At 40.7% G+C, this 27,436-nt stretch overlaps 1 protein-coding gene across 1 annotated transcript in view; it reads right to left on the bottom strand.

Annotated features, from left to right (window-relative positions):
- The window catches only part of Ptpn22 (protein tyrosine phosphatase non-receptor type 22), a 54,732-nt gene that overhangs the window by 4,406 nt on the left and 22,890 nt on the right, over window positions 1–27,436 (bottom strand). Inside the window, exons 12-21 of the mRNA XM_021158209.2 lie at window positions 27,173–27,250; window positions 24,342–24,428; window positions 20,899–20,975; window positions 19,956–20,770; window positions 17,785–17,868; window positions 17,523–17,644; window positions 15,900–15,927; window positions 5,646–5,723; window positions 4,344–4,459; window positions 2,440–2,470 (exon numbers count right to left, since the gene is read on the bottom strand). Coding sequence (XP_021013868.1) covers window positions 2,440–2,470; window positions 4,344–4,459; window positions 5,646–5,723; window positions 15,900–15,927; window positions 17,523–17,644; window positions 17,785–17,868; window positions 19,956–20,770; window positions 20,899–20,975; window positions 24,342–24,428; window positions 27,173–27,250 — 1,516 coding nt within the window. The remainder of the gene's footprint in view (window positions 1–2,439; window positions 2,471–4,343; window positions 4,460–5,645; window positions 5,724–15,899; window positions 15,928–17,522; window positions 17,645–17,784; window positions 17,869–19,955; window positions 20,771–20,898; window positions 20,976–24,341; window positions 24,429–27,172; window positions 27,251–27,436) is intronic.

Here is a 27,436-nt window from a genome sequence, read left to right as displayed (position 1 = left end):
TCCATCATAAACCTAAAATCACATGATAAAAAAAAATCTGCCTATGAGTAAGCTTATAAAGTAAGACAAAACCAGGGCTTGAGAGATGGCTCACTAGCAAAATGCCTGCCGAGCAAGCATGAGAAACTGAGTTCAGACTCAGCACCCAGGTTAAAAAGCTGGGAATGGCAGCCATGTGCCTATAACCCCAGCATGTGGGAGATGAAGACAGCTCCCTAGTGCTTGCTGCTCCGCTAGCATAGCCACTGATAAGCTCTCAGGTCAATGAGAGACCCTGTCTGGAAAACAAGATACAAGGTTGAGGAAGATGCTGGCCACCATTCGAGCATGCATATTTGTACATAGACATACACACATACGTAAGAATGAAACAAAGCTCTAAGGAATGAAGGTGAGCTGCTTAATGAGTTATTTGAATTCTTAGTTGCAAGACAATAATAAATGTTTTTCTTATGATCAAGTTACCCTAAATTGGGATTTTTTTTTTGTCAGTTGCAAATATAAATTAAAATTTCCCCCTAGGGCTCAGCTGGTAAAGGAGTTTGCTGTGTAAGTCTGAGAACCTGAGTTTGTTTCCTGGAGCTCATGTACTAAAGATAGAAGAGAGAAACCAATTCTACAAAGTTGTCTTCTGACCTCCATTCTCAAGTCGAGACATGTGCCCCCATCATACATGTATGCATGAACACACACACACACACACACACCCCAAAATTTGTTTGAAATTTTTTCCCACTAAAAGTAGGCACCACTCGACATCATGGTTGACAGCTTCCACTCCTGCCATGTATAATCCACTCTCCACACACAGCAGCCAGGATAAAATAGTGCACAGCGTCTCTGTGTAACACCCTCTTCTGGTGTCTCATTGCACCAAACCCTCCTTAACAAGACCAGTAAGGATATAACTCCTGCTCTCCCCTCCCTCCAGCCCCACCTTACCTCTTTTCATTCTCTCACAATTACTCTTGTTTTCTTTAATAACATCTATCACAATGTTATTATGTATGTGCTTGGGGACTTACTTGCTTAATTTCTGAGTTCCTCACTAGACTTGAGTTGCCCTTAATCCTAAGAGCTAGCATTATCTCTGCTGACACCGTATACGAGGCGCTTTCCACAATGTCTAAATAGCGGGCATTTGACAAGTATTCATAGAAAGAAAGCAGACAGAAATACTAGCTCAAAAAAAAACAGATTTAAAAATGCTATTTTCATTAAGATCTTAGCTGCAGACTACTAAGATATTCCGACTGGGAAATATAGGTCATTCTGGGGTCATGAGCGTCTGGAAGGGGTGTGGCTATGTCTACAAGTCGAAGCTAATGCACAGCTTCAGTGGCAGTTTGAAAGCTCAATGCTGTTCTTAGCAGCTAAAGAACATAGAAGCAAAGTGGTCAAAAACCAGAAACACAGTCCACATTCAGAGAACGATCTGAGTTTACTTATAAAAAGGAGGCTCAGTCTCCCACCATATCCCAAAGATCTGCCAACATAGATCTACCTGAAGTTACTGCTACTTTGATACCCCCCAAATACTATTGGACCTAGAGAAAGAAAACAGTGCTTCTTAAGCTAATCAAATGAACCTCTGGCTAACTATCCAAGTCGGGCACTCGTTTGGTTTTTGTCTACATAATTTTTCCTGTTACTGTAATTTCCTTTTGGAATATTAAAATTCTCCTTGGGAGAAATGCTTGTTTCCTAACCGGCCTTCAGCTATAACGGGTGAGCGATCCTCTCAGAGGTCAGGTGTGATGACAATGCTGGCAGACTATTGAGAACCTGGAGTTTGGGAAAATAGAGGAGAGCCGGAGGATAAAGTAACACTACCCAAGATTTTGCTTTCAGAAAGGTTGTGTGGTGTTCTTTGTCCCTCCCCATTGTACCAATATCTTCCTGCCTAACCAAGTGGATCAAATTTCTAAGAGTCATACCGCCATGTTTTATAGAGCTTCTAATTGTAAATAAGGTGTCTCAGAGAATTTCCAAACATTTAGAGAGCCTGTGGGTTTTTATTCTCATTACAATACAGCAAAACAGGAAGCAACAGACTTTTTATTCCTGGTAACACTTGTGAAAATGGAAATGCTTCATTAAATCCACACATTTGATCACAATATGCTTTACTGTTGCTGTTTTCAAAGAAAGCATATCTAAGGTTAGACTGCTAGGAGTCTTAAATAACACAGTTATATCTAAGCATCTTGGAATGGGTAGGAAATACCAAACATTGCACTAATTATCCTTCTGTCTGTAAACAGCACCCCTACCTAACGTTAGGCTGGTGGAGCCCGGCAAGTCAAGGCCTGGGTGACCACTCTAACCCACAGGCCCCTTCTGAAGCTCTGCTTGTTAACCTTTTTCATAGGGTGACACCAAAAATTGTGTAACTAAATTTTTTAGATACATTCTAAAAACAAGTACAAATGAGCTTACTTTTTTTCATATTTCGAAAAATCTTCAAACTCTGTAAAAGTGAAGAGAGGAGAAAGTTAATGTTTTTCCTATAAGTTTCAAAATCCCTTAGTCAACTAGAAATATAGACTTAAACAGGATTTGTTTCCTTAATAATTGCCACAAAAACACAATTATTTTTCCATCTTACATCTTAATTCAATACAAAACCACCCTTTGATTCTCCCTTGATGTTTTACCATATGTCTCCTGGCACACACCTAGAAAAAATTCTGTCAAAAGGCCAGGGCTAATGATGGACACACCTTCACACCCTCTGCTGGGAGCACTCAGAACTGCCAACGGCCTCTGAGGGTTGCTTTGCTTTTCAGTCATGGACTTTTTGCCCAGTTTTATTTTACAGTTATGAATTTCTAGCAATTTGCCATATATTAGACAAACTCTGGCTGTGGAGCCAGCTGCAGGCGTCCTCTCCAGTCTGGTCTTTCTCTTTGATTTTTAGCAACCTTTCCTTCATTTTGAAAATTTAGTGGGCTACCTATATCTTCTTCCTCACTGCCTCTGGATTGTCATAGTTACAAAGACCACTCATGTCCCAGAGTTACAAAACTATCTTAACAAAAAGGACTCTTGTCACTTAATTTTTAAAAATAATTTTTATTGAGTCATTTGGGTTTTTGTTTAGGTTTTAAATTTTTTTTGATTAATTTATTATTTTATGTATACAGATGTTTTACCTGAATGCATATTTATGCACCGCGTATATGCCTTGGTGCCCATGGAAACAAAAGAGCACATCAAATCCTCTGGAACCAGGATTAAAAACAGTTAAGATCCACCACATGCCGGGCGTGGTGGCGCACGCCTTTAATCCCAGCACTGGGGAGGCAGAGGCAGGCGGATTTCTGAGTTCGAGGCCAGCCTGGTCTACAAAGTGAGTGCCAGGACAGCCAGGGCTACACAGAGAAACCCTGTNGCCAGGACAGCCAGGGCTACACAGAGAAACCCTGTCTCAAAAAAACCAAAAAAAAAAAAAAAAAAAAAAAGATCCACCACATAGGAGCTGCAGAGATGGCTCAGAGGTTAAGAGCACTGAGTGCTCTTCTGAAGGTATTGAGTTCAAATCCCAGCAACCACATGGAGGCTCACAACCATCTGTAATGAGATCTGACTCCCCTTCTGGTCTGTCTGAAGACAGCTACAGTGTATCACAAAAAAAAAAAAAAAAAAGCCACCATGTGGTTGCTGGGAATTGAACTCAGGTCCTCTGAAAGAGCAGTCAGCTCTCTTAATTTCTGAGTCATCTCTCCAGTTTCTTTTTAGTAGTTTCATGTGTATGCACACATTTTAACATTTAAATCTTTTAGCTATCTACACTTTATCCTAATGTAAATGTGAATTATAGATCCTAATTTTTTCTACATTATTATATTATTTAGACCAACATTTTTTTGAGACATGGTCTCATGCATCCCAGCCTGGTCTTAAACCTCTGATACTTCTGCCTCTACCTCTCAAATATTGTAATATTACAAACACACACCACCATTCCTAGGCCAAACTCCAGGCTTCAGGCAAACAGTTTACTAACTGAGCCACATTCTCAATCCACTAACAGCTATGAAACCATCCAGCCCTGCCCTTGATTTTAGACACTCCATAATGATCATAATGATTTATATATATATATATATGTATATATATATATACATACCTCTGCATGCAATGCATTTATTTCCATATACTAACATGTAACTGTAATTGCTCTCATTCGTTGCATTTATTTGCTTTCTATTAATTTTGACTGTGTGAGAGCAAAGCTCAGTTTAGAAAACAAGCTTAATCTACTTTTCAGCCTTAATGCTGTGGGCAGAAAGTCAGTAGTAAAGGAAGCTCTGGGATGTTTTCTAGATCTCTTGTCTTACCTTACTCCTTGTGAAACTTTTTCCAGGGGTCCTCAATGTTTGTTTAGAAGATGTGGAGTTCTCTGTGGTTTCAGGATAGCTAGTAGAAGATGTTTTCACAGCTTGGGCCTGTATACCTTAACAAAAAAGAAAAAGGAAAAGAAAAAGGGGTTGTTGTATAATTTCTTAAGCCTGTGACTTAAATATATGTGCATATTCAGGCTTGGCCTATATGTTAGGCCTCTTAGGTATCATTTTCATTATGTTATAGGCTTTAAAATTCATTCTTTTATTTAATCATTCTTTATGCCTTTCCATGGAAGACTTACTGTATTTAATTTTGTTGTTTTGTTTTGTTTTGTTTTTTAGATAGGGTCTCATTGTGTAGCGCTGGCTGGCCTGCCACTCACATATAGATACCTACCTCTGCCTCCCAACAAAACCGCCATGCTCAGCCTCATCTTTGCTCTTAAGAGACAGGGTCTACTCTTTCTCTTCTGGTCCCAGGCGCTGTGGGAGCCGGGGGTTACCGTGCAGACATGGCCAAGTCCAAGAACTACACCACACACAACCAGTCCCACAAATGGCACAGAAATGGCATCAAGAAACCCGGGTCGCAAAGATACGAATCTCTTAAGGGGGTTGACCCCAAGTTCCTGAGGAACATGCGCTTTGCCAAGAAACACAACAAGACAGGCCTGAAGAAGATGCAGGCCAACAATGCAAAGGCAGTGAGTGCATGGGCAGAGGCCATCAAGGCCCTTATGAAGAAGCCTCAGGCCAACAAACCCAAGATGCCAAAAGGGCCCCAGCTACAAACTCTGCTGTCCGGCTTTCATCATTCACCCTAAGCTTGGGAAGCAGATTCGAAGGTACATGGCCAAGGGTCAGAGGCTCTGCCAACCAAAGCCCAAGGTTCAAACCAAGGCAGAGGCCAAAGCTCCAGCTAAGGCCCAGGCTTCAGCTCCAGCCCAGGCTCCCAAGGTGCCGGGGCCCCTGTGAAAGCCCCATAGAAAAAGCTCCTGCCAGTGTGAAGACAGATGGACTACTGTGACAAACAGCCTACACACTGTCTGCAGATAGCCATGTACCCAGGTTGTTTTTACAAATAAACTCAGGCAAGATCTGTTAAAAGGAGGGAGAGAGAGAGAGAGAGACCGACTCACACAACTTAAGCTGTTCTGAAACTATGTGGCTAATGATGGCCCTGAATTCCTGATCCTCTTGTATCTGCCTCTCAAATACTGAGACCCTTGGCATGAACTAATAACACATTTATCTTATTTTAACCTTTTAACACTCATTTTATAACTGCCAACTTACAGTCCTCATCAGCAAGAAAGAAGGACTCTAGAGTTCTTTCTGGGAGAGGAGGTGGAGGAGAATCATCCTGATGTCGATCTGTAAAATAGAAAAAAAAAAAAAAAGTATACAACAAAGCAAAGAAATCCACCAGTGAAAGTCAGGTTAGGATCCCTTTTGTGGCTCTGTAATTTTTGCTGTGTGTCCTTTTTGGCCTGCAACCTCTGTCTTAGTTACATTTCCTGTTGTTGGGACAGCACAGCCTGATGAGAGCAATTTAAAGAGAGGAGTTGAGCTGGCTCATGGCCCTGGTGTATATGCCATTGTCTGGGCAGTCCTTCGGGCAGGAGCTCAAGCTCAGCTGCTCACACTCCACTCATGGTCAGAAGCAGGGAGCTGTGATGCTGGGACTCCTCACTGGAGGTCTTTCTATTTAGTCCAGGACCCAGCCCCAGGGAATTAGTGCTAACCACTACTGGGGTGGGTCTTCTCACTCAACCGAATCAAGACCAGTCCTCACAGGCATGTCCAAAGGCTAGCTAAATCAAAATAGTCCCTCACAGGTGTACCTGGAGGCTTGCTTCCCAAGAGGATGCCAGATCCTGTCCAACTAACCATCACAACTGTGACATGAAAAAGGATCTGAATGTAGGGCTACAGGTGTGCTTTACCCCGGCCAGCTGGCACAAAGCTTTGGCACATTTGATGCCTTTCAGGGCCTCCATCTCCTGGGGTGGACATAGCAAGAATGAAATGAATGGTCACACAATGTAAAAGAAGTTATCTGAACAATGACCAGAGTCTCAAAAGTGTTGCCCTCTGCTCTGTTGGCCAAACAGCCCATTACTCATCAAATACTCAAGAGCTCACTTACAGATGTATTCTTCTGAAGAAACTAGAAATGAATTTTACCAAGGTTATAGGAAAAGATTTAAAGGATAAGAAAATACGTTAAATTAGTCATGAGAATACAATTCATTGAATTTAGAATTGTCCTTGAGGACCAATAATGCATTCTCTTCAGCAAATGAACAGTGTAAGAAAATACTGTTACAGGTTTTAAGAGAAGCAAAAATACAACGTGTAGTAAGCCAGCTATAAGCTGACTATAAAAAGCCTTTTTTGTTTTTGGAGACAGGCTACACTGTGTAGCCCTGGCTGTCCTGGAATGCACTATGTAGACCAGGCTGGCCTGTAACTCACAGAGTTCTACTTGCTTCTGCCTCCCAAGCATTGGCGTCAAAGGCAGGCACCACTGCAGAAATGCCAGGCTGAGAAGGCATCTCTGAGACAGATGGAGGACACAACACAGGCTGAGAATCAGAATATCTGCAGCCTCGGTGCTCATAGAGGTCTCTGGTCCACACAAAGCAGGAGGCCTGGCCCCACGGCACTCTGTGAGATGGAGGCTTGCTCCAGAGGTGTTTAGTGAGCCAGCTGGTAACCTGGACCGGGCTCGCTGGCTTCTGGCTATCCTAAGTCCTTCAAAACCTTGCTACATTTTATCTACCTACACTTATCTTCTATACTTTACAAGGTTGAACCACTATAGCAGTGACAATAACCTTGTCACCAGCCGGAGAGAAGCTCAGTGCTATAGCACGTGCCTAGCATGTATGAACACATGTTTAAACACTTGCCTAGCATGTATGAACACATGTTTGAATGCTTGCCTAACATGCAGGCATTTTATCTCAGTACTATAAAATAAACTGGAAACCTGCTCAAGGGTTCTTTGCACACATGATGCTCCCCTGAGTCTCCTTAGGCTTCTCACTCTTCTGTAATTTCTTTCTTCTTTTTCTAATTTTCTAAGACCATTCTTCTGCAGAGTAAAGGCTTTCCTAATCATTCTAGTGATACCATCCTGTTTTTTCAGAATCCTACTGGTATTGTTAGTGCCACATAGATATCAATTAATGATGCCATGTGGGTATTAATTTTATTTGATCAACTTGAATATAAGCATGTTAAATGGTATATTTTAGCTGCATGCACTGGTGTCCAAGAGGTAGGAGGATGGAAAGTTTAAGGCCAGCTTGGCTGCTACATGGCTAAACTTGTGTGTGTGTGGGGGAGAGAGAGAGAGAGAGAGAGAGAGAGAGAGAGAGAGAGAGAGAGGAGAAAGTATTTTTCTTATATATCCTGTCTATCCTAATATCTGGAAGACACTTAATGAGGGTTATTTGGTCACACTGTGCTAAAAACTTTAAATGCACTATCTCAGTTTTCATGCATACACACAAAATTAACAAAGGAGTTACAGGACCCACATTTTATAAATGAGAAAATCAACAATTAAAAGAATTTAAACAACATGTATTTTTAAAGTGCTTATTTTATGTATATGAGTGTCTTGCCTGTGTTTGAATGAATATAGAACCCCAAAGGCTCATATATTTGCATTCTTAGTCCCCAGTTGATGAACTGTTTAGGATAGATTAGGAGATGTGGCATTGTTGGAGGTGGTGTGTCACTAGAGCCAGGATTCAAGGTTTCAAAAGTCAAGCCAGGCCCAGTAAGTCAAGTCAGTCTCTCTCTCTTGGGAGGTAGAGACAGGCGGATTTCTGAATTCGAGGCTAGCCTGGTCTACAGAGTGAGTTCCAGGACAGCCAGGGATATACAGGGAAACTCTGTTTTAAAAAACCAAAAAAAAAAAAAAAAAAAAGCACTGGTTGCTCTTCCAGAGGATGTAGGTTCAATTTCCAGCACCCATACAGCATCTTACAACCATCTGTAATTCCAGCCCACAGGCTTCAACATCCCCTTCTGGTTGGTATTCTTGAGCACTGCACATATAATGCACAGACATAAATGCAGGCAAACACTCATACACAAAATAAAACAAAGAGAATTTATTAAGTGCCAGGCATAATTGTTTAGGATCATTCTGTTAACAATAGTAAAAATCTATAAACTGAAAATGTTATTAATTTTAATTACATTTCTTTTAAAAGATTTATCCATGTATTTTATGTGTGAGTATTCTGTCCACATGTGTGCCTGCATGCCAGAAGAGGCCATCAGATCCCATTATAGATGATTGTGAGAGGCCTTCTCTGTGTAACAGCACTGTGTCAGAACTAGCTTTGTAGACCAGGCTGGCCTTGAACTTACAGATATCCTCCTGCCATTGCCTCCCAAGTGCTAGGATTAAAGATGTGTGCCACCATGACTGGCTTATTGAAATTCTTTTAAGATAAATTATATTAAACATCAAAATTGTAATATAATGAGATATGATAGTGATATGATATTTCAATATATGTATACATTCTATAATAGTAAATCAAGTTAAACATGTTTACTCAAACACTTATCATTTGTAGTGAAAAATTAGAAGTCATTTTTTTCAACCTTTAGAAATGAATAGTGAAAAGCTTTGAATAGTCTCTGAGCTATTAGATCTCCTTACTCCTACTGGTAGCTCAGTGCCCAATGATCAACGTTACCCGTCTCTCTTCTCCATCTGGCAACCACCATGCTCTATCATCTGTAAGATCAACTTTTTTATATACCATATACGACCAAGATCATGAAATACTTGTGCCTTTCTTATTTCATTTAGCACAGTGATCTCCAGTCATGTTGTCAGACATGACAGAATTGCATCCTCTTTCTTGCTGAATGGCTTCACATTTTCTAAGCCATGAATAAGTTGATGGCAAATAGACCGTGTTTGTTAACTATTGTAGATAGTGCTCTTGTGAATATGTAAGTACAAGTGTCTATTTGTCTACATGTTCTTTGCATATATACTCAATAGTGAGATTTCTGGTTCATGTGGTAAGTTTTTGAAAAACTTCCATCCGGTTTTTCTTTTCCTCCTTTCTTCCCTTCATCTCTTCTTTTCCTCCTTTCTATCCCTCAGATTGAGATAAGGTCTTAATGAATTTGCCGGGTGGTGTTGGCGCACGCCTTTATTCCCAGCACTTGGGAGGCAGAGGCAGGCGAATTTTTGAGTTCAGGACCTGCCTGGTCTACAAAGTGAGTTCCAGGACAGCCAGGGCTATACAGAGAAACCCTGTCTCGGAGGAAAAAAAAAAGTAATGAACTTTTTGGCATGTCTCTTGAGGAAGTTTCTGGACTGTTAGTTGGGAGGAAAAACTATGCTATGGACTGGCATCCAAGACTGAATAAAGAGGAGAAATGAACTGAGCACCAGCCTTCCTCTCTCCTTGCTCCCTGGTTGTGCTCTGAGCTTCTTCGTGCCTCTGTTACCATCCTAGCTAGATTGCACGGTCGATAGTCTGCATCATCGTGAGAGATTGTACATGGCTGTGGTACTTTCAATGAAAATGGACCCCAGAGGCCCATAGACAGAGGCACTATTAGGAGGGATGGACTTGTTGGAGTAGGTGTGGCTTTGGGGGAGGAAGTGGTCTCAGATGCTCAAGCCAAGCCCAGTGTCGCACTCTCTTCCTGCTGTCTGCCAGTTCAGATGTAAAACCCTCAGCCCTTTCTCCTACACCATGTCTACCTGTATACCACTATGCTCTCCACCAGGACGATAATGGACTAAAGCTCTGAACTCTTAAGTCAGCCCCAGTTAATGCTTTCCTTTTTAAGAGTTGCCATGGTCATGGTGTCTCTTCACAGCACTAGAATCCCTAACCAAGACAGTGAAGGCTCCACTCTCAAATCATGAGTAGGAATCAACCTTCCCCCATGAACTTGATTTTGTCAGGCGTTTTTCTCATAGCAGTGTGAAAAATAATTCAGAAAATATTAGTACTGAGACGTGGGCCATTGCTGTGATGAACTTGGCCACGTTGCTTGTAGGCTTTTGGAATGTCTTTAAAGGCAAAAGGTAGAAGAATGGGCAACCCCGTGCTGGAAAGCCCTAGAATGCCATCGGCAGAATTTAATGGACCTATCTCTGGAAGTCTGAAAGATAAAATTCAGAGAGAAATATTGGCAGCAAAGGCCTCGCTCAGAAGCTTCGGGGCAAGTAAGGACGCTGTAGGAAACTCGAGGAGAAACCATGTGGTTTATATCCTGGCCACAAACATGTCTGCATTCTGCCTGTGCTCTGGATGCAGACATGATGGACTAGTTTGTTAGCAGAAGAAATTCAAGAGAGAATAGTGCTGGGGCTGGGGCATGGCCACTGCTCTCTCTCACTCAGGTCTACAGTTTAAGTAAATAGTAAAGCAATAAGAAACATGCAGTTCGCCGGGCATGGTGGCACACACCTTTAATCCCAGCACTTGGGAGGCAGAGGCAGGTGGATTTCTGAGTTCGAGGCCAGCCTGGTCTACAAAGTGAGTTCCAGGACAGCCAGGGCTACACAGAGAAATCCTATCTTGAACCCCCCCTCCAAAAAAAAAAAAACAAAACAAAACAACAACAACAAAAAAAAGGTGTGTTCCTAGGGTCACTGGAAGATACACAGAGATGGATGCAACTGTGGTCCAAGGAGGCTAGCCACCATCTCAAGGTGGCAATAGAATTTGGCAGCAATAGCCACGTGGTCCTGGCTTTATAGGTTTGAATAAAGTTTTGGGTTGTAGTTACAGAGAGCCACTAAGGCCAGACATTGTGTGTCAGATTCCATGCGAGCAGCCACTGTGTCAAGCTGTAGCAATAGAGCCTAACTTACAATGAAGCATGTCAGGACCATGAGAGGCCTGCTGAGAAAAGCTGCATGCAAAAGTAGATCTCACCCAAGAGCGGGATTGCATGTGCTGCAGGTAACAGAGCTGGAGAGCAGGGGCTACCCAAGCCCTTTTGAGCCCAGACGATTCTACCATGAGCTATAAATGCTGGCTATGGAGCTGCAGGACGTGGTGTTTCCCCTGCTGGGTTTCCGTCTTGATTCCACCCTATCTTTTCTTGTTATGTCCCCATTCCTCCATTTTGGAACAAGAATATTCTTTCCTGTTGTATATTTCAAAGTGTATAATGTAAAAGTATATATATTATAGCAGCCTAGAATTAAGAGTGCTTATGTCTCAAAAAAGACTCTGAACTTACTATTATAAAGAGTATTAGAACTGTTAAAAGACCATGGGAACATTCTGGGGAGGGTATGGGTTTGATCAAGGAACTGGACCCTAAATGTGGGAATTTTGAAGTTGGACTTAATGTATTTTGCCTTATGAGATGGGCATGAGCCTATGGAGATAAGGAGGGGAAGGAATATGTCTTCAAAGTGATGTTTAGGTGTCCAGGTGACATGGGGTTGAACTGTGATAATTGGTCTTGACTGTCAACTTGATGGTGTTTAGAGTCCCTGTGGAAAGGAATTGCTGGGCATGCCTGTCAAAGAATGGTGAGCTAACTGAGGGGTGCTGGGGGCCAGGAGTTACCTCACAAACAATGGACACTGATCTCAAGGAACATACGCTCCAGGACGGTCAACCAGGGCCGTGGTCTAGATTTGGGAACTGAACCATGACCCTGAGTTAAGATCCTACAGGGTTATTAAGCCGAAAATCCACAAACATCTGTGCCAAGTTATTTCACCAATACAGATAGGGGATTTCCTTAGGAGCGTTTGCTGTACATTTATCCTGCTCCTATTGGTTGGGGCGTTCAACTGTGGCAGGGGACTTGCCTTGTCTAATATTCTTGTCTTAACTTGTCTACCAGGATGAGACTTTTCTTTTCTTTTCTTTTCTTTTCTTTTCTTTTCTTTTTTTTTTTCTTTTGAGACATGGTTTCTCTGTGTAGCCCTGGCTGTCCTGCAACTCACTTTGTAGACCAGGCTAGCCTCGAACTCAGAGATCCACCTGACTCTGCCTCCCAAGTGCTGGGATTAGACTTGTCTAATATTCATGTCTTAACTGGCCTACCAGGATGTCAGCTACCCGTGTACATGTCTCTTCCTGCCAAGTAGGATGTCAGTTTCCACAGAGATCTTGGGAACTTAAACTTTACTTGACCACTACTCAAAATGGAAGTCTTATTCCAAATAGTTTCTTATATTGGTGCAGGGGTCTCTTTTATGTTGGGGTTCATCCCAGGGGCAGCTTATACCATAAAAGTTCCATACAGGTACAGGAAATGCTGTTAGGTAGTTGGTTCGGGTCCAAGCTTATTGTGGATAACTATATAACACAGTTCTATTGACTTCTAGCATGGCTGGTTTCCAAGGACACAGAACATAACCGAATATGTAATCAATCTTAGCATTAGAAAGTTCCTTGGTAGCCAGGCGTGGTGGCGCATGCCTTTAATCCCAGCACTTGGGAGGCAGAGACAGGCGGATTTCTGAGTTCGAGGTCAGCCTGGTCTACAGAGTGAGTTCCAGGACAGCCAGGGCTACACAGAGAAACCCTGTCTTGGAAAAGAAAAAAAAAGATAGTTCCTTGGTAACAGCAGAAACATATAAGAAAGTTTCCTGATAATGGTAAGCCAAGTAGCTGTTACCTAGGCCTTAACAGGGGAAAATACTCTAACTGTGGTATGCATTAGTCCATGTGCTAGGGTTACAGATTGAAAAAAAAAAAAGAGGAAAGAGCTAGCTGAGTACATAGCTGAGCACCCCGGTTACCTTCCTCTGTTTCCTGACTGCAGATGCAACACAGGTAACCAAGGTCTTTATGCCTCTGCTGCCACTACACCTGCCCTCAAAACACAAGCCGGGAGTAACCCTTCCTTTCCTAAATTGCTTCTGACAATTATTTTTGTCACAGCAATGACATGCCTCAGAGCGCCAGGATTACAGGCACACACCACTGGAGCCAGGCTCCATACTGTTTTAAGTAAGGGCTGCATTAAGTTACAGCTCCACTAACAGTGTGCAGGGGTTGCCTTTTCTATAGATTCTCTCCTGCATTTATCTTTGTATTTTATTTATTATTATTGGAGGAGTGTGGTGTATGCCACTGCACGTATGTCGAGGTCAGCAGACAGCCTTGTGACTAACTTCTCCTTATACGCTTGTGCTGGTTTGGAGGATCAGACATGAGGATCAGGCAAGTGCTTTCACATGCTGAGCCATCTTCTAGGCCCTACTCTTTTTTTTTTTTTCATTTATTTTCATTTTATATGCATAGTTTATATGCATGTATGTGTGTGGATATGTGTGCAGTGCCCACAGACAATAAAAGTGGGCATCAGGCCCCATGGAGCTGTAATTACAGATGTTTGTGAGCCACCATGCAGATGCTGGGAATTGAACCTGGGTTCTCTGGAAGAGTAACCCGTGAGATTAACCCTGGAGTGTTACAGGACATTTGATCACACTTGAGAACTTGGAGATTGTGTTGTTTACTGGAAAAACCTATTTCAAATTGGGGTATAGCTCAGCCTTAGCACACACCTTTAATCACAAAGTGAGTTTGTGTAGGAAAGCACCCATGTTTGAAAGTGATGTCTAATTGAGAGGCAGACAAAGGGACAGAGAAATAGTTAACAGAATAGGATATGCCCAACTCTTATGACAAGAGAGAGGATAGAGAGGCAATATAAGAGAGGGCAGTGCAGAGGGGGGGTTGGGGAGGGGAGGGAGTGTGGAAGGGAGGGAAGGGGAGGAGAGGAGAGGAGAGGCAGTTTTATTGGGAGAGTTTTACAGAGACAGGTTGAAGAGAGAACAACCTAGACTCAGGTGAAGACAGAATGAGCCAGAGTTTATTCAGCAGTAAGCCTCTGGGACTGAAAACATTCCAGGCCTGGATTAGATTGGATGAGGCCGGAAGCTCCCAGGACCAGGCCTAAGTTAGCAGACAGAGGCAGTAAACCTCGAAGATGGGGATCTAATCCACATGAATAAAAGGTAACTTTACACCTCTCCAGCTCCGTGCTCTCCCCTCAAAGACAGCCTCTCTGTGTAGCTCTGATGGTCCTGGAACTCATTCTCTATGTGCGTGTGTTTGTGGGTGTATATGTGTATAGTATGAAATATTATATACATTGTATGTATATTGCTGTTAATTATTTTTGTTTTCCTTAAACATTTTGGTCACTATCCACACCGCATTTTAAAATTCAAGTTACTAAGACCAGGCAGGGTGGTGCACACCTTTGCTCCCGACACTCAGAAGGCAGAAGCAAGCAGATCTCTGAGTTCAAGGCCAGACTGGTCTACAAAGCAAGCTTCAGGACAGCCAGAACTACACAAAGAAACCCTGTCTAGAAAACACACACACACACACACTAAAAAAAAAAAGAAAATAAGATCTGAGTCACTAAAGTAATGTTGAGCACAACTGTGCATGTCAGATGCATAAAACACAAAGATTTTCTAAGTTAAAGGCAAAGACTGTTGCCTTTGCTGTGTGAGGATACTTATTTAAAATAATTTCACTTGTCTATTCTACTTTTGTTTCCTTGTAGTTTTTTGTTGTTGTTGTTGTTATTGTTGTTGGGTTTTTGTTTGTTTTGTTTTGTTTTAATGTCTTGTTCAAAAAAAGTCCTCACCAATTCCAAAATCCTGAAGTGTTTCTTCTGGTCATTTCATAGTTTCAGGTCTTCTAATTAAATCTTTAGTAGATGTTGGGCTGTTTTTGCGACTGGTAAGAGGTAGGAGCCCACCTTTGTTATACATGTGGATACCAAATTTTCACAGAGTCATTTGTTGAAAATCCTATCCATTGCCAGGTGGTGGTGGCATATGACTTTAATCCCAGCACTTGGGAGGCAGAGACAGGCAAATTTCTGAGTTTGAGGCCAGCCTGGTCTACAGAGTGAGTTCCAGGACAGCCAGGGCTACACAGAGAAACCCTGTCTCAAAAAAAAAAACCAAAAGAAGGAAGGAAAGAAAGAAAGAAAGAAAGAAAGAAAGAAAGAAAGAAAGAAAGAAAGAAAGAAAGAAAGAAAGAGAAAGAGAGAGAGAAAGAAGAGAGAGAGAGAGAGAGAAAGCAAGCAAACAAGCAAGCAAGAAAGCCTTATCCATTCTCCCATGTATGTTCATAGCATCTTTGTCAAAAGTCAGTTGGCTATAGAAGCACTTGTGGGTTTGCTTCTGAGATATTTCTTCTGTTCTTCTGTTTTATGTGTCTCTTTTTACGTGTAGTTTTTATGTAGTGTAGTTTGCTGTTTTTTTGTTCATTTGTTTGTTTGGTTTGATTTGGTTTTTTTTATACAATATTGTTTTAACTATTTGAATTTTAAAATATTCTATCTGAAATAATGTTTTTTTAAAGGACCTTGCTTTTACTTTGCCCATGACAGAACAAACATTGTTAGTATGAGAAAACCAAAAATGAATCAAGATAGTAAAGCTATTACAAGCATCATGAATCTTCCTGAACTGAATTCCTAACAAGCCGTTCTTACAGCACACGTCCTTAGAACTAAATGTCATCGAAAGTCAAGAGAAGTCTTTACCTGATTTGGGACTTCGGAGTTTCACATTCTAAATAGGAAAAAAGGGAAAGAGTAATATGTATAAACACAATACAAGCTTGAAGCAATAGATAACATTTTTAAAAATTAAGTGACAGCCATATTTCTTAATTCATAACTGTGCTGAATTATAAAAAGGAACCCTTAACTCTTACAGTGATCTTCATACTTTTATATCATATGGAAATTAGTTCTAAATTGATCTCCTTCTGAATTATTTATTTCATAATTTAGAACATTGCCATAAAATTTTATTTGGAGATAAGTTGTTGAAATTGTAATTACTTTATGATACTGAAAAGGGCTAATTGTTCTTCACTATGTGAGTTAATAAGAAGACCATTATGTGTGTGCATACTATTAATAATAATTGTAACAACATTATGTTAACACTGTAATTTTCCAGCATTACAATTATAGGAGATATTTCTTTAATTTAGTACTGGGGAATAAAGCTAGAGTCTTACAGAGCTCAACAAATGCTTAGCACTAAGCCACACCCACAATCTTGTAGAGACTTCTAAATGACTGATTGATTTTCTGTTCTCTGAAACCAATGTACATACTTATATAGTTGGTTCAAAGAATATATAGAAATGTAGAACAGATTATCAGGAGCACAGATTTTTCTTCTAGAATGAGGAAACAGTATTCCAAGTGGTTTAAGTAACATGTATATGTCATTAAAAGTTGTTGTTTGAGCCGGGCGTGGTGGCGCACGCCTTTAATCCCAGCACTCCTGCAGGAGGCAGAGGCAGGCGGATTTCTGAGTTCAAGGTCAGCCTGGTCTATAAAGTGAGTTCCAGGACAGCCAGGGCTACACAGAGAAACCCTGTTTCGAAAAACCAAAAAAAAAAAAAAAAAAAAAAAAGTTGTTGTTTGTGATTTCACTGCTAAGATGAGCAGCCCATGAAGTGGCTACAGTTAATAATCTGTCTACTTATGAAACGGTTGATTTGCTTTTGCCTTAACTGCCTTTTAGGAATCAGCTCAAAGGTTTTCTCTTTCACTGGGTTTTTCTGATTACTTCCAACCTAAAAAAGCTCCCATGTCTTTTTGGATCTCTGTATCTTTCATGTATCATTGATATATGGTCTTCATAAAATAAACATAAAGATTCATATACACATCCTGTACTTTCAATGTAAGTTTCTTTTTTTGCAATATTTACCTTTATTTTTTTAATTTTTCTTATATTTTTCTTAAGAGTAAGAAATGTGCCTTGCACATCTTTCCCATCCCCCACAGCCTCTACCATGTTGTTTTATGTTAGGATCTACTTAATAATTATTGAATGGCAGTTGTCAAAATGAAGAGAAGGGTCTGGAGAGATAGCACAGCAGTTAGAGCACTTGTTGCTCTGGCAGGAGACCTGGGTTCAGTTCCCAGCACTCACATGGTGGCTCACAACCATCCCTAAATCCTGTTCCAGAGGATCCCATGCCCTCTTTTGACTTCTGCAGGCACAAGATACACATGTATACATACAAGCAAAACATTCTTACACCTAAAATAAAATAAATATGTCTAAAAAAATTAAATGTGTAGAATAAAACTATAGTCAGTTGAATATAAATGAGTTGAGTCAGAAAAGGAGTTACAAACCTTGCTTGGTGTAAACCCTCCAGAGTCATGGCTCTTCATTTCAGATGTCCCACTGCATTCTGGTGATGCTCCAAATGTTACCACCAGAGGTAAGGATTCGGTAACACGTGGTGAGGGCTCTCCTGCAAGAAAGCAGACATGGCCAGTTCTTAGGAAGGAGTTTATATTTAAAGGAGGCAGATGGATGCGCAGCAGCAGCACATAGAACACTGAAGGGACCTGAGAAGGGACACACACTTCATACTTACTGAACTGTACTCACCGGCTTCCTCAACCACAATAAAAGACTCGGGTGTCCGTTCAGGGAGTGGCGGGGGGATTTCATCGTCTGTCCTCCGAGAAGTAGCTATCCAAGTAATAGAAATGTAATCGCAATGTTTTATAAGAATAAAGAAGATTCTTGCATTCTAATCTCATCCTAAGTATAAATTTAACAGATTTGCATTTGGTTACTCTAGGAAACAGAATAAATTAGTCTGTAGGTAAATTTTTTTATTCTTTGAAATTCTTTGCTGGATGTAAAGTTTTAAGTGTGCCCCCACATTCTGATGGAGTTGCTACTAGGGTGGTTTGGATTATCTTCTACATAACTCTTTCCTTTTGTTTTCCATTGAATTCACAATAGGACATTTTCATCAGCTAAGCATTTATTTATGCAAGAGATATTTTTAAAAATCGTTTTTTTGCTGGATAGTGGTGGCACATGCCTTTAATTCCAGCACTTGAGAAGCAGAGGCAGGTGGATTGGTTCTTTGAGTTTGAGGCCAGCCAGGTCTACAGAGTGAGTTCCAGAACAGCAAGGGCTTCACAGAGAAACCCTGTCTTTAAAAAAACCAAAAACTGAAAACAAAAGCAAAATATTCTTCCTTCAGTCCACCCAGAACCCAAAATATGAATGCTTGTTACAGAAACAGATATAGTTTATCAAGAAAGTGGGAGAAACTTCTGGGATTAGAAGTGAACTAGAGCGCTAGGGCAGGGTTTTCTGTCTAATAATACTCAGAATGTGTGAACATTTTACATGCCATTATAAGAAACTGCCACCAGATGGCAGACATGTCAATTTTGCTACATTATGAAAATAACTTTGTTGTTATTTTTGATGCTCTAAGGAATTTAAAGTATTATGGCTATTTATAAAAAGAAAACATCAGATGGTGAAATGACTCAGTGGGTAAAGGTACTTCCTGCTACTAAGCCTGAAAACCTGAGTTCTGAAAACCCAGAATCACATGGTAGAACGAGAAACCTCTCTCCCTCTCTCTCTCTGCAAGTCACCTCTGACCTACACACACACACATACACACACACACACACACACACACACACACACCATACACACAGAGAGAAGGAAAGAGAGAAACTAATGCCAGCAGCTGGGAATCTGAAGCAGGACTGCTGTGAGTTGCAGATCAGCCTGACATCTATGAAATCCAGGCCAGCGTGGGTAGTAAGACCTTATCTAAATCAAGAAAAGAGAGAAGAAAGAGATGTGTGCTGGGGCTCTAGCTCAGTTACAGAGCTCTTTCCTAGCTGGCTGGATTCAAGCCCTGTGACGTTAAAAAAAAAAAAAAAAGACAAAAGAAATGGCATTTAATAATATAGAACAACAGTTTTCTATCCTTTCTAAGTAAATGCTCTCCACAGATTACCTCGAGATATGCCTAAGAGAATTAAACTTGCTCTTTGCTTCCTTCATCTTCAACATCAAATTATTAGGGCTGCGGATTCAACTTAAAACACCTGCCTGACATGTGTGAGGTACTAGGTTCAATCCACTTTACTAAAAAGAAAAGGCAAAGAAACACCCCATAATAACCTCTAATAGTACGTTCACTATTACTTTCTGACTACTTAGTTAAAACAGTATATTTGATATATAAAAAAATTCTAGAACTTTAAGAGATAAATATAAATGTGTTAAAAGATTTTTAAAAAAAAATGTCACACGATACTAAACATATTCTCATCGACTTAGCCACTGCAAAAGCGCAGGAAATCAGGCCCTATCCTTTCCACTCCTACAGGAAAAGAATTCAATGCTTAGCAATGTGTTCAACTCATTACAGATACATGACGGTATAACAAATATTACTGGGAGATCGCGCAGTGCTGTTGATCAGTTTGCCCTCTGTATTTGGGAAGCTGCTTCTGCATGCTAAAGGTAGCTTATGGGCTTTTGGCAAACAAGTCTGGAATAAGAATTGGCCATGTTTGAGGCTCTCCTGTTGGCACAGATGGGTCCCCAGACCTGAGTGCCTCCACTACTGTTATCATCAATTTATTTAGTACATCACCAAAGCACTCCCAGAACTTACTTCTTCGAGAAGAAAAAGAAGCAGAGGAAGAGAAGGGCTAGGGTGAGAAGAAACCAAATTATGTAATGGAAACCAGGCAAAATCACAAACAAACAAACAAACAAAACAAACTTGCCTTCTACAGCTGTCTCTTGGTTTAATGGTGGGGAAAAGCTGGTCAGAGTGTTCATCATTAGGGAGTCGTGTGGGTTGCTATAAGAGAAGGAGGTTGTAGAAGAGGCTGGAAATAGAGCGCCAGGAGAAGTGGCTCCATCTTGTTTCTCAGGCAGATCAAAAGACATCTTCGAATCAGCACTATTCGGAGGGGATGATGAAAAATAAGGATCTTCCGCTAAAGATGTGCACAAATGCACTCTCAAAGCGCCGGGGCTGTGCTGGGGCACACAAGTCACAGCACAGGCACCAGGCAGTGAATAATTCAGCTCTTCTGAAGAAACATGGGCCACTCTTTGCGCCTGCAGCTCCGTGAGACGGTAGTGCTCATGCAGCTGAGATTCTAGGCATGAAAAACCATCTCCCTTGGCCAAGTCATTTGTTTTTCTCTGCTGAATCAGTTCAAAGGGAGTTGATTTGGTCCGTTTTACCAGCCCCTTTGAATTGTGATACCTGTCCGCTGTGTTTATGAGCACAGCACTAGGATGCGACCCAAACAACATGGAACCGAAATCCAGACTTTGATACTTCTGAAGAGGCTCTCCCACGACTGGAGAAGCCCTTGCCTGCCCGTTCCTGGTTATGACAGCCTTGTTGTTACACCCGCAGTTTAGCTCTAAACAGTTAAAAGAAGGGCTTGATTTAGCCGAGTGCAAAACCAACTCTTCCTCAGCATTTATCGTAGAAGTCCTGAGGCCAAGGGAAGACCCTCCAGTGCTCTCGGCTTCAGCCCCTTGTTTGCTATGCTGGTTTGCCATTTTCACATCCCTCATGGCGCTGAAAAGCAAGGAGAGAATGATGACCATACCGAAAAGAGGTCTCTTCCAGTAGCATAGCAACTGGAGCGTGAGATGTCATCCTTTAGGCACAGTGAGTCAACACTTAGATAAGCAAAATTTACTCACTTTTTTGGTAAATCCAGAGGACAAGAGTCAGCTTCTATCGTAAGGTTTTGTTCAGGAATTGAGCGTTCTGCTTGAATCTTCAAAAGAGATGTCAGAGTTTTTTTGTTTGTATGTTTGTTTTGCCTTGTTTGTTTTTCATGACGCAATGTCAATGAAACATTTTAATATTGGGAAGACTGGGAAGTAACACCTGTCCCCCGCCCCCATATCCCCCACAAGGCACAGGGACGATCATGGAAAAGGGGACAGACAGATCAGGGAGGGCTGGGCTGAAACTGTATTCCGGACATGACAAGACTACTTCATTCAGGAAATCAAGCAGTGCTCTTGCCTGTTCAAGACCTTCATAAAACCAAGCCAGTCGACGCAAACGTGGATGGGGGATGGGCTCAATAATACACACTCTTAAGTGAGTTGCTATGACCGGTGATGGCTTCTGGGGAAGGGAGAGTGAGGGTTTTATTAAGGGTGTAGGCCCTGGTAGGTCAACCTTACTCCAGTGGTTGGTCCCACACCCATAAGTATATTAGCAGCACAAACTAGACTTGGTGGGTTGCCTTTTTAAGAATAGGACATGAAGTTAGGAAGGGGTAGAGAGATGGGCGGTAGTTCTGGGAAGAATTAGGGAGAGAAGCCAGGGTAAAATGATCAAAACATTTTTAATACATTCTTAAAGAATTAGTAAAATGTAGTGTTAAATATGAATCAATGTTTATTTAGCTTGCATGAGTTGATATAAAATAAATGACATATTTATTTTATAAAGAAAGATCCCAAATGAACAGCATAACTTTACATTTTAAGGAACTAGGTGTGGGGTGGAGGGGGGTGGACTAAAATCAACCTCAAACTTAGCAACAACCAGAAAATATTAAAGATTAAAGCAGAGATAAGAGCCGGGCAGTGGTGGCGCACGCCTTTGATCCCAGCACTTGGGAGACAGAGGCAGGTAAATTTCTGAGTTCGAGGCCAGCCTGGTCTACACAGTGAGTTCCAGGACAGCCAGGGCTACACAGAGAAACCCTGTCTTGAAACAAACAAACAAACAAACAAATAAATAAATAAATAAAGTAGAGAGAAAGCAGTGCTCTTGCCTGTTCAAGACCTTCATAAAACCAAGGAAAAATGGATAAGGTGAACAAAACTGATTAGACTTTAGCTACACTAAGGAAAAAAAATTCAAATTATAAATCAAAGGTAAAAATGTAGGAACTGGATAAGTCGTATTTTGGTAAGCACTTAAGCTCAATTCCCAGAATAGGCAAATAATAAACAAACAAACTTGGCAGGGTATAACACACCTGAAATCCCAGTACTAGAGAGGTGGAGACGAGGCCCCCTGGGGCTTCCTGGTAGCTAGCCTAGCATACTCAGTAACCTGAGGCCCGATGAGAGACTATGTCTCAAAACAAGGTTTATGGCTACTGAGGAGTGACACCCGAAGTTGACCTCTGACCTTCACAAGCCTACATGTGCTCACACACATTGACACACTCACACATCTACATATGCTCCCTCACACACAAGATGACAATGTGAAGTTACTAATGATCTGTTAAAATACTATAAACAACTGCATGGAAGTACCACATATAGTGCATACTAACACATTGGATAACCTAGATCGAATGGTTCAGATCTTGGCGATACCTACCATATAAAAACCGGCTAAGGAGCAAATAATAAATCTAAATAGAAATTAACTAGTAAGGCAATTGAATCAATAATGGAAACTAAAGAGTTCCTCCCCGGGTTCAATCCCCAGGACTAAGGTGGAGGGCAGATAGATAATTGTTAGCAAGCAACAGTTCAATGTTAGTAAGAATATAGGAGAACAGCACATGTATATACAGTTGTGGAAGGATGAACTAGTATAGGTATTATGAAAAATCAAAGTGGTCCCTCAAAAAGTGAAAAACAGAACTACCATATAATTTTTCAGGATTTATTATAGGGAAGATGAAATTAATGGAGTGTGTTTATGTTTATTGTGGCATTATTCACACTGAACAAATTATGGAGTCAACCTAGGTATCCATCCATAGATGAGTAGATAGAGAAAATGTGGCATGTATTCACAATGGAATATTATTACCCCCTTTAAAAAGAAGGAAATAATGGCCTGTGAGAGGGCCTGTGTTTAGGCCCCCAGAAAGCTCATAAAAACTAAATATGATGGACCTATAACCCCAGTACTGAAGATGAGAACAGGTAGATATATCCAGGGGAGAGAGGGCTTGCTGAGTAGAGTCTAAGCAAAACTAAAGAGTTGTAATTTCAGTGAGACACATGTCTCAGAAACATAAGGTGGGAAAGCGATTGAGGAAGACATTTTATGTTAACCTCTGCCTCTATGTGTATCTGCAGTGGTGAGCACACATGCACAAGTGCAGACCTATTACACATATACACATACACAATGCTAGGTGCAATTACACACACACACACACACACACACACACACACACACACACACACACACGCGCACGCACAGTGCCCAGCATGGTAATATAGGCTTATAATTTCAGCTTAGGAGGATCAGTTCAAGGTCAGTCTGGACAACTTAATAAAACCCTGTCTCAAAACTTAGAGGTTGAAAAACAGAGCTTGTGATACATCTCAGTGCTAAAGCAGTTATCTGGCACTCACTCCCAGGTCTATGTTCGATTCAGAGTATCATTCAAAAGTGATATTTTGTTACTCTTGACAATGTAGATGAACCTGGAGGACGTTGCTCTGCGTTAAATAAGCTAAACACACAAACACACAGAGTAGAGCGCTAGTGATCAGGGAGTAAGACGGAAATTTTGAGACAATGTTGATCAACAGACACAAAATTTCAGCTAGATAAAAGGATTAAATTCAGGAGTTTTACTATAGAATACAATGACCACAGATAATAATGATGTATTATGTATTAGAAAACTATATAGAATATAGATCTTAAATTTAAAGTAAATAAAATAATGAATAGGTTAGTCATCTTGGTTTAGTCAGCCCACATGTATACATACCTTAAAACATCATAATGTGCTATATATTGGTTTTAGAGACAGGGTCTTTCTGTGTAGCCCTGACTGTCCTGGCACTCACTCTGTAGACCAGACTGGCATTGAATTCACAAAATATTAAAATTGGCTTTGTCTTGTTTTTTGTTCTTAGAGACAGGGTCTGACATTCCAATTCAGCTGTGACTATACGTAAATCTGGCAAATAATCTGAGAGCCTTTAGCCAAAAACATATGGGTAAAAATATATATACACGCACACACACACACACATATATATATATATATATATATATATATATATATATACACGTACACACATATATAGATATATATGTATGTGTGTGTACATATACATACATACATGTGTGTGTATATATATATATATGTATATATATATATACACACATACATACATATAAATTTAAACATTACCTCTCTTCCAAGGTGATTATCAGAGATAATATCCATGTGCCTCTTAAACAGTTCTAACACAGCACTGTAGACCAGTTCGTATTGTTCCTGGAGAGTATCACAAGCCAGGCAAATGAAGAAAATCAAAACATCAGGTGAATTACAGAAGCTTATTTCAAAATGGAAACATCCATCACTAACAGCATCCATCCATCACTAAACCCAGGAACGGTGGCTTATGCTGTGTGGCCTATGGCGGATGTGTCCATACTGTTAGGCTATGAGGAACGCTTATTCTACAGGAACTGTAGCTAACACACAAGGATTCTCTGGCATGCTTCTTTCCTATGCTAACTCTACTTTTAAACTTATCTTTAACCTCTCTGTTTTCTTTGCTAGCATTTTTTATTGTGTATGTTATCTTAGGTGCATTTTTTTGTAAGTCACCTCTATTTATGAAAAAATTATCAAGTAGCGGTTAGTATATGAATTGATAGCTTCAATATGTATTCTCTAACTTGGCCTTCACAATTGCTCGATGAAGTAGGAAGGCTATTATACCTGCTTACATTTAGTTTGTCCAAGGCCATTCAGAAGTACTTCCTGGCACGTGGCTTAAAAACTGAATTGTCTGACTTAGTTTAGTGTATTCAGATCAAGTTTCTGAAATTGTATAGCAGCAAAGATACAAAAGAAAAGTAAACCACTGGATAAAGGTTGGAAATGAGCGACTACAGTGATTCAATGCAGAGAAATGGGACGCCTACTCTTACCATGTGCTACAAGGCTTATGGCTTTTTTACTTCACTTTGGCCTTTCCTTTTCCTGAAGCACTTCCTCTGAAACTTTACAACACTATTTAAATAAAGCACATTTCAAAGATATTTTTAGCAAGAGAACAATGCAGTGTCTATATCACCCAGCGGAGTGTTGGAATGCTATTATTATTTTTTTTAAGACAGAAAAAGTAGCCAGCCACTGTCATTTGCTCCCATAATTCCAGCACTCAGGAAGCTAAGGCAGGAGGATTGCTGCAACTTCAAGGCCAGCCTAGTCCTCAGTGGTGAATTCTAAGCCAGGTGGGGGTATGAAAGTCAGACTTGTCAGAGAGAGAAAGAGAGGGGGAGACAGAGAGAGACAGAGAGACAGAGAGAAACAGAGACAAAGTCTATGAATGAGAATGGGCCTCAAACAGGAAGCCCCATCTGGCTAGACTGCCATTTTGCAGTGTTGGAAGAATCAGCTACAACTATTAGATTCATTTAACTAGTCACTAACAATGCTAGATATGAAAGTTTCTCCAGTTACTTTTGAATTACTAAAACTAGGCCAGAGAGAGATGGGATTTTCTGAAATGGAGTATGTGATGGTTTGTATATCCTTGGACCAGGGAGTGGCACCATCTGAAGGTGTGGCCTTGTTGGAATAGGTGTGACCTGGTTGGAATGGGTGTGTCACTGTGGGTGTGGGTATAAGATCCTCACCCTAGTTGCCTGGAAGTCAGTCTTCCACTAGCAGCCTTTGGATAAAGACATAGAACTCTCAGCAACTCCTGTGTCATGCCTGCCTGGATACTGCCATGCTCCCACCTTGATGATAATGGACTAAACCTCTGAACCTGTAAGCCAGCCCCAATTAAATGTTGTTTTTTATAAGACTTGCCTTGGTCATGGTGTCCGTTCACAGCAGTAAAACCCTATCTAAGACAGAGTATTATCTGTAAATTTAATGTTGAAGTCATATAACAAGGCTGTGTGCTTACTGCTGTGTCTGTGTGTTTATAAACTCTGCCTTCCTTCCGAGCCAGCTAAGGCTTCCACTTCACATAAACTTTCCCCTCATAGGTTGAATATAGAAAACACCTACAGACAGCATATGAAAAATTATTTTTTCCATAACCTATTCATGGAAAACCTGTGTGGGCCAAACAGATGCTTTTGTATTAATAGCTCTTCAGTTTCCCCTTCATTCACAACTTGAACATTAAAACATCTAAACTGCCACTGTGAACTGCTTTATCTCTAAAGTGATATGCAAATTCCTTTATAAGGGACTTGAAGCACTTCAGGATCTTTCTACTTAAGTATAATTCCTAGAAAAAAATACACAAAATGCCTTGCACATAATAAATATCAATGAAAAACTGAGTGAACGAGTGACTAAATTAAGTTCCATTTCAAAGATGTATAAATGTATACATTTGAGGGAAATTACTGATGTATAAATATGTATGAAACTAAGATTATAGGCAGTGAGAGATTTGGGCTTAGAAGAAAAAGGAAGAATATTCCTAGTGCAGTCAACCTCTATGATCAATCTAGGGTGGGTTCAAAAGTGATATGACATAATGCTGGCTCGTTGTAGTTCTGTTTTTAGAGTGTGCCTGTAGACAAGGGAACTGTAGGGAAAGGGTAGCAGTAGTGACCTCCATATGAGGCATACACTTGCTCTGACTTCAGTTTTCTTTGCTTCCTAACAGAAATTAAATCACCTCTTGGAGTAGAAATGACAGATCCCTGATTTTCTCTGGCTTCAGAGAAGGATTTGTAACTACAAATTTTCCAGTTACCTTACGATATTAGCTAGTTCTTTTTAATGAGTCAAATTCATTGGACTTTTTTGTTCAATTTCCTTTGTAAGCAAGAAAGAGTATTATAGATGGTAAACTGTGAGGAATGAAAATAATCTGACCCAGGCCCAGGGCTACAGGAAACACTGGGATACTCATAGAAAAATACACAGTAGAGTGGCCTTGCTCACGTGCACTCTGTGGCTTTCGAAGGTCCCACCATAAACACAGACACCCAGCAAGGCTCAGACACTCATTGTCATCCGCTCACCACAGTCCGTACCTGAGTTTGAACTAGTGAAGGCCTCTGTGTTCGCATCTCCTGAATCAAATTAAAAACACTGAAGTTCTTGGGAATTATCTGTCAAACCAAAGAGAAAAAAAATTTTTTTATCTTTTTTCTAACAAATCATGCCGCTTTCTCCTAGTCTTGTGCTCCTAGGATACCCACTCTTCTCATATAGAATAACACCAAGAAAAGAATGTGCCCCCCTCTCTCCTTCCCTCCCTCTATGTATGTCTTTCTTTCTGACAGCAGTTCACAGAG

Source organism: Mus caroli, chromosome 3, assembly GCF_900094665.2.
Source record: "Mus caroli chromosome 3, CAROLI_EIJ_v1.1, whole genome shotgun sequence".
NCBI classification, from domain to species: Eukaryota; Metazoa; Chordata; class Mammalia; order Rodentia; family Muridae; genus Mus; species Mus caroli.
This window is presented reverse-complemented; position numbering and strand designations above follow the sequence as displayed.